Source organism: Lepidochelys kempii, unplaced genomic scaffold (assembly GCF_965140265.1).
Source record: "Lepidochelys kempii isolate rLepKem1 unplaced genomic scaffold, rLepKem1.hap2 scaffold_174, whole genome shotgun sequence".
Taxonomy (NCBI): Eukaryota; Metazoa; Chordata; order Testudines; family Cheloniidae; genus Lepidochelys; species Lepidochelys kempii.
Window position 1 is genome coordinate 149,656 of NW_027333613.1, and position 7,845 is coordinate 157,500.

The 7,845-nt window shown below is 61.3% G+C and overlaps 1 protein-coding gene across 2 annotated transcripts in view; it reads right to left on the reverse strand.

Moving 5' to 3' along the window:
- Positions 1-7,845, reverse strand: part of NLGN2 (neuroligin 2) — a 15,644-nt gene continuing 7,799 nt past the window's right edge. For both annotated transcript variants that reach the window (XM_073326914.1, XM_073326915.1), the window contains 4 exons: positions 4,670-4,819; positions 3,880-4,065; positions 2,262-3,051; positions 1-955 (listed from right to left, as the gene is read on the reverse strand). In XM_073326914.1, the coding sequence (XP_073183015.1) occupies positions 121-955; positions 2,262-3,051; positions 3,880-4,065; positions 4,670-4,819 (1,961 nt within the window). In that variant the 3' untranslated portion in view covers positions 1-120. The remainder of the gene's footprint in view (positions 956-2,261; positions 3,052-3,879; positions 4,066-4,669; positions 4,820-7,845) is intronic.

The window sequence follows — 7,845 nt, forward strand, 5'->3', positions numbered from 1 at the left end:
TCTCCCTTTCTTTCCCCCCCACCCCTCCCGCCCCCCGCGGTCAGGGGTCGGCGGCTGGGCAGAGAGGAAGGGCCCTGTCCCTTGGCCGCAATTTCCCCGTGGCTGGGGTGGGAGAGGCAACTATACCCGGGTGGTGGAGTGAGGGTGGGGCAGGGTGTTGTTGTGCCCGGTGGGGAAGGTGTTGAAAGGGTGCAGGGCCTGCATGCCCGTAATGGTACTGGGGATCATGGTAATGGTGTTGGGCGTCATGAGGGGCACGTCGTCCGGCGCCCGGCGCAGAGCCAGGGTGTAGTCCGGAGGGCAGGCCGGGCGCAGGATCTCGTGGGGTCTCAGCACCTCCAGGTCGTGAGCGTCGTGCTCCGAGTGTTTGATCTGCAGGGACATGAGCTCCTCCTCCTGGCCTCCGTGCACCAGGTCGTTGGCCGCGTTGCGCTGGGGGCTGGGGCGCCGGCCTCCCAGCACGCCCGCCCGCAGCTCGTGCCGCTTGTCCCGCTTGTAGTAGAGGGCGGCGAAGGCCAGGATGTTGAGGAAGAGCAAGGAGGCCCCCACGGCCACGGTGACGCTCAGCTCGGTGGAGTAGTCCCGCGAGTCCCCCGGGAAAGGGGCGTAGCGCCGGCGGTCGTCCGCCTCGTCCTCGTCCGGCGGCAGGGTGGGGAAGGGCCGGCGGGTGGTGCTGGGCCCCGCCCGGGAGCCGGGGGGCCAGCGGGTGCCGTAGGGCGGGACGCGGGTGGTGGTGGAGGTGTAGACGGGGTCATGGAGGTGGTGGAGGTGAGGCACGAGCTCCAGCCAGAAAGCCACCTTGTTGGCCCGGTAGTTGTCCCGCACCCGGGGCTTGAGGCCGATGTGGAGGTACTGCTTGTCCTTGGTGTTGAACTTGGTCCACACCACCTCCTCGAAGCGGTTCGGCTTGGTGTGGATGAATTTGGTGTCCTGCGGCACTGGCTGGTTGGGGTCCCTGCAAGGAGGGGAGATGGAGTTATGGGGTGCGGGGGGAATCTGGCCCAGAGGCAACCGCGAGAGGGGGAGTGTTTCTAGAGGGCCTCAGGTCTTCAAGATGGATACGGGTGCAACACATTCCTCACTGCTATCTGCCCCACATCCATCCATTCCCCCCATCCATCCATCCATCCATCCATCCCTCCCTCCCCACCCACCCATCCCCTCCACGCATCCATCCCCCACCCACCCATCCGTCCGTCCGTCCATCCATCCCCTCATCCATCCACTCCACGCATCCGTCCGTCCATCCATCCCCTCATCCATCCACTCCACGCATCCGTCCGTCCATCCATCCCCTCATCCATCCACTCCACGCATCCGTCCGTCCATCCATCCCCTCATCCATCCACTCCACGCATCCGTCCGTCCATCCATCCCTCCCTCCCTCCCCATCCGTCCATCCATCCATTCCCCCCATCCATCCATCCATCCCTCCCTCCCCACCCACCCATCCCCCCATCCATCCATCCATCCATCCCCTCCACGCATCCATCCCCCACCCACCCATCCGTCCGTCCGTCCATCCATCCCCTCATCCATCCACTCCACGCATCCGTCCGTCCATCCATCCCCTCATCCATCCACTCCACGCATCCGTCCGTCCATCCATCCCTCCCTCCCTCCCCATCCGTCCATCCATCCATTCCCCCCATCCATCCATCCATCCATCCCTCCCTCCCCACCCACCCATCCCCCCGTCCATCCATCCATCCATCCCCTCCACGCATCCATCCCCCACCCACCCATCCGTCCGTCCGTCCATCCATCCACTCCATGCATCCTTCCATCCATCCATCCCCTCATCCACCCATCCATCCCTCCGCATCCATCCAGTCCACACATCCGTCCATCCATCCCCTCACCCACCCACCCACCCATTTCCCCACCCCCATCCAGCCCCCCGCCCTCCCTCCCCATCCCTCCCTCCACATCCATCCACTCCACGCATCCGTCTGTCCGTCCATCCCTCCCTCCCTGCCCATCCATCCGTCCATCTCCCCACCCCCATCCAGCCCCCCGCCCTCCCTCCCATCCATCCCCACATCCCTCTTCTATTCCCACAACCACCCCCAGCTGTCCTTTCCCCGCACCCTCCTGCCTCCCTCCTTCCCATTTATCCATCTGTCCCCATCCCTCCCGACCATTTGCTTACATCCCACCCGGCTTCTCCCCTATGCCCTATCCCAAGACTACCGGCCCCATGGCCCCTCCTTCTCTTCCCTCCCCGCTTGCCCCCCCATGCCCCTCTGGGGCCCGCTCACCCCGTCTTGGCGAAGTTGGTCCAGTAGGTCATGACCACGGCGCTCAGCATGATGTCGTTCTTGGAGAAGTTGCAGGGGAAGAGGTCGGTGGCGCCGATCATGGGCACCCCGAAGACATAGGGGATTTCGTCCCCGTGGGCGGCGTCGGCCCACTCGGGCCGGGTGTCGGTCTGGCAGTGGTGGTAGAAGGTGTAGAAGTACACGGGGGACTGGTATTCGGCGTGGAGCTTGGCCGTGGCCACGGCCGGCGCCACCCACTGGTGGTCGGTGAAGAGCGCCAGCAGGGTCTTCCGCCGCATCTCCCCGTTGTCCCGGTCGGCCCAGTCCGTGTACATGAACTTGATGGTCTCCCGCAGGATGTCTTTCCCCTCGGGGTAGCCGTAGAGGTTGTCCACGAAGTTGGAGATGGTGAAGTCGAAGTAGCTGGCCGAAATCCCGTCTTCGTTCTCCATCGAGTCCTCCACGAATTTCAGCCCCTCGCCCTGGTTCACCCCGATGAGGATGTCGTAGTTGAGAAATTCCCCCTGCTGCATGAGGATCTCCGGGTCGTCCGGCACCACGTCCCCGTCCACCACTGGCCCGAAGGCGATGTGGTAACGGGCCGGCTGGATGTCCTGGTCGACCAGCTCCCGGTACGGCTTTCGGCGCAGGCAATCCACCGTCTCGCTGGTGTCCAGGTGGTCACAGCCCACCTTGGAGGCCAGCATGCGGGTGTATTTCAGGGGCTGGTAGTTGACGGACCAACTGGAGATGGCCGTGCCACTCTGAGCTATGGCCTTTTGAAAGAGACCTGCCGGGGAGGGAGAGAGGGTCAGAGAGAGCAGGAGGGGGAGATACGTGTGCTGTGGGGATCGGAGGGTGAATGGACGGAGGCCTGTATCTGGGGATAGATAGACAGATAGAAGGGGTGGATGGGGACAGATAGATAGATAGATAGATAGATATAGATGGGTGGATGGGGATAGATAGATCGATAGGGGGGTGTCTGGGGATGGATAGATAGATAGATAGAGGGGGTGGATGGGGATGGATGGATAGATAGATAGAGGGGTGGATGGGGATGGATGAATAGATAGATGGATGGTTGGAGGGGGTATCTGGGGATGGATGGATAGATGGATGGATATAGATGGGTGGATGGGGATAGATCGATAGAGGGGGTGTCTGGGGATAGATAGATAGATAGATGGAGGGGGTGTCTGGGGATGGATGGATGGATGGATAGATAGATAGAAGGGGTGGATGGGGATGGATGGATGGATGGATAGATAGATAGATAGAGGGGGTAGATGGGGATAGATGGATGGATGGATGGAGGGGGTGTCTGGGGATGGATGGATGGATGGATAGATAGATAGAAGGGGTGGATGGGGGGGATGGATGGATGGAGGGAGTGTCTGGGGATGGATGGATGGATGGATAGATAGAGGGGGTAGATGGGGATAGATGGATGGATGGATGGAGGGGGTGTCTGGGGATGGATGGATAGATAGATAGATAGAAGGGGTGGATGGGGATGGATGGATGGATGGATAGATAGATATAGATGTGGAACTGGCTGGCTCATGGGGGCGGGGAATGCGGCTCGGGGGCGGGTGGGCAGGGGGGCAGCTGGTACCTTCTGAGTGGTGGGACAGGATGAGGAGGTTGACGCAGGAGGCTCCGGCGCCGGACCCGAAGATGGTGATGCGTTCGGGGTCCCCCCCAAAGTGCCCGATGTTCTCGTTGAGCCACCGCAGGGCCTGGATCTGGTCCAAAAGCCCATAGTTCCCCTTGGCCGACTGGTCCCCGGTGCTCAGGAATCCTGAGGGGGTGGGGTCGGACACGGAGACCGGGGTTAGGAGCCACTCCCCTGGGTCGCCAGCCGCCCCGCCCCAGAGGTGGCCGCATCTCGGCGCTGGGCGAGGGGTCCCCGGGGCACCAGCCGCCCCGCCCCAGAGGAAAGGTGACATTTGATTTCAACTGATTTCCGGGCACTTTGCCCGTCCCCCCCGTCCCCAATTAATGTCAACCCGAAACAGAAAAAGAAAAAGTGGATAAAAAATTAATTCTCTCGCTCCCCGCAACCCCGAGGCCCCTCGTTAGCGCTAATGAGGCCTCGCCAGTCATTCTCATCAGCTCTGGGTTCCCCCCCCCCGCCCCGCCCCCTTTCACTGTAATTAAATATTCATTCCAGCCGCCGATCTGTAAATTTCACACGCTGGGCTCGGAGATTGGCGGTGGGGGGGGGTACGGGACAAGGACATGCCCCCCCCAAACACACACACTGGGGGGGCAATTCGAGGCTTCCTGTGTAGTTACCCCACCCCTGCTCCGCCGGCAGGATCCCGGTTGGGGGGGGGTTGACACATGGGGGCAGGGGGCTGGGATCCGGGGGAGGGGGAGGGGCGGCTGGGGGGGGCCCTTACCCAGCACCCCCAGACGGTAGTTCATGGTGACGACGATGACGTTGCCATAGGCAGCCAGGACGCTGGCATCGAACATGTTCCCCGTCCCCTCCATGTAGGAGCCACCGTGCAGAAACAGCATCACTGGCTTCTTCCCGCTGTCCCGGATATCTGGGGGGGACGGGGACGGAGAGAAATGGGGGGCAGAGAGAGATTGGGGGCAGAGAGAGAGTGGGGGGGAAAGAGAGAAATGGGGGGCAGAGAGAGATCAGGGGGAGCAGAGAGAGAGAAATGGGGGGCAGAGAGAGATCAGGGGACAGACAGAGATTGGGGGGAGCAGGGAGGGATCACGGGGAGCGGAGATTGGTGGCAGAGAGAGAGGTTGGGGGCAGAGAGAGATTGGGGGCAGAGAGAGAGTGGGGGGGAAAGAGAGAAATGGGGGGCAGAGAGAGATCAGGGGACAGACAGAGATTGGGGGGACCAGGGAGGGAGCAGGGGGAGCGGAGATTGGTGGCAGAGAGAGAGGTTGGGGGCAGAGAGAGATTGGGGGAGCAGAGATTGGGGGCAGACAGAGAGTGGGGGGGACAGAGAGAAATGGGGGGAAGAGAGAGATCATGGGGAGCAGAGATCGGGGGGCAGAGAGAGAGATCGGGGGGCAGAGATTTGAGCAAAGAGAGATTGCGGGGAGCAGAGAGAGATCGGAGGGCACAGATTGGCGGCAGAGAGCAATCGGGGGGCAGAGCAAGATCGGGGGGCAGAGAGAGAGATCGGGGGGCAGAGAGAGGCAGTGTCAATCGAGGTGACTCCTGCCCCCCTGCCCGTGAGTCTGCTGATCCCCCCTCCACGCCCGTCCCTGGGGACCCCCCGGTGACGCCCCTTTCCCCAGGCCGGGGTGGAGGGGAATCTGGAGGGATGGGGGCGTATCTCTGGACAGGGGGGATTGGCTGCTATGGGGCCTGGGTAGGGGTCAAATAGTCCTGCCCCCCCTTAAAAGACCCAAATAGGACCCCATTGCCCCCTGGCACCCTTGGTCACCCCCATTGCACCCCCCAGAGACCCCCTCTGCCCCCATCCCCCTATTAAACCCCCTCACACCATTTCAGACTCCCGACCCCTTCCCCAGGATCCCTCTCATTCCCTAACCCCCCATGCTCTCTGACCCCCATCCCTTCCCCTGCAGCCCCATGGGGGGGTCTCTGCCCCCCAACCTGTGCCTCCTGCCCCAGGACCCCCCCCACCCCTTCTGAACCCCTCCCCCCACAGATATGGAGCTGGGGGGGTCCTGAATGGGGTGGTGCTGTGGGAACGAGCCCTCCCCCAGTATGGTCCTGCCCCCCGCCTGTTATTGCTCCATCTCCCCAGTAGGGGGTAGCACTTTGCCCCCTGGGGGTGGGTCAGGGGGTCACGGGTCTGACTGGCCAATGAGGTCAGAGGTTCCTGGGGGGGCGGGGGTGAGAGGTTCCCAGCGGGTCACAGGTCAGAGAGGTCAATGGGGGGAGTCACAGATTCCTAGAGGTCAGAGGTCAATGTGGGTTAGGGGGTCAGAGAAATCCAATGGGTCAAAAGTTCATGGGGGGGACAAAGATCCCCAAGGGGCAGAGGTCAGAAAGGTTAATGGGGTCAGAGATTACAAATCATTGAGGATGGAGGGTCACTGGGGGTCAGAGGTCAAAGACTGGTGAGGTTCAGAGGTCACAGAGGCCAATGGGGGTCAGAGGTCAGAACTCAGACCAGTCAATGTAGCAAAGGTCAGTGGGGGGTCAAAGGTCCCTGGGAGGTCAAAGGCCAGAAATGCTGGTGGGGTCATGGGTCAGAGAGGTCAGTGGGGGTCAGAGGTCAGAGCAGTCAAATGTGACAAGGATTCCGGGGGGGGTCAGAGGTCAATGGAGGTCAGGAGCATCACTGGATTGGGGGTCAGAGGTTTCTGGAGGCCAGATGATCATCGGGTCAGGGGTCCCTGCTGGGGTCAGGAAAGGTCAAAGTTCAACAAGGTGCCCATGGTTTCCATGGAAGTCACAAGCGGGGGTGAAAGGTCAAAGGTCAGGGGATCCTGGCAGCCAGGACTCCCCCAGGTCAGAGGCCACCCCACCGTTCTACCCCGTTGCCATGGAAACATAAAAATTTCTTCCCCCCCCCCACCCTCCCCCCCAAAAAATTTTGCTTTCCTTTTCTAGGTCACATCCCGTCTCCATGGCAACTGGGGGCCTAATTAATTCTGTGCCAACGGAGAGCGTTAATTAGACGCAAGGAGGCCTTAATTAGCGCCTGCCGGGCCGCCCCTCCCCCCACCCTGTTTAAGATGGAGGAGGGGATGATGGGAACCCCTCGCACACTCGTGGAGCCTGTCGCACGTGCACCCGAGCCGTCACACGCGCACCAGCCTTTTCGCACGCGTACAGAGCCTCCTTGCACCTTCGCCACGCCGAGAGTTGCTCGCATGCTCACAGACCCTTTGCACACTCAGAGCCACTCACACACTCGCTGAGTCCCTCGCACACACACACAGCTCCTGCCTAAGAGCCTTGCACACTTGTCAGTCCCCTTGCACATACACAGAGAGCCCCGTGCACACACAGAGCCCAACTTAACACACACACCTCAGACCCCGGCTTAAAACACAGAGACAGGGCCCGGCTTAACACACAGAGACACACAATTTAACACACACAAACACACAGACCCCAGCTTAACACACAGAGACACACACATGCCAGTTTAACACAGACACACACAGTCTGGCTTCACTCACACACACGTATCCAGTCACCAATGGAGGCATCCAAAACACCCCCCCTTGCACACCCACCCTGCACGCACGCACCTTCCCACATCCTTACACACTTACTGACACCCCATTTATGTCCACCCACATTGGCTGTGCAGAGACATTCACATGCTCGGACACACCCCCCCCTTCCACCCACGGACACACTTATCCTGGCACAAACACACACAGTGCCCCTTCTACACCCCTTTGCACACGCACGGGCCGAGCTGTCTTGATGTTACAGCCACACATCTCTGGAGACAGCCGGCCACACTCACCCTCACCTCGCACACTCACCTGCCTTTCCAGCCCCCCACACCAACCCCATCCCCTGACCACCCCCGAAACTTTCCCCCAAATTCCCCACCAACCTCCCTAAACCTTCCCCCCAAGTAACCCCGATCCTGGCTAAGCCTCCCTCCCCCAAAAC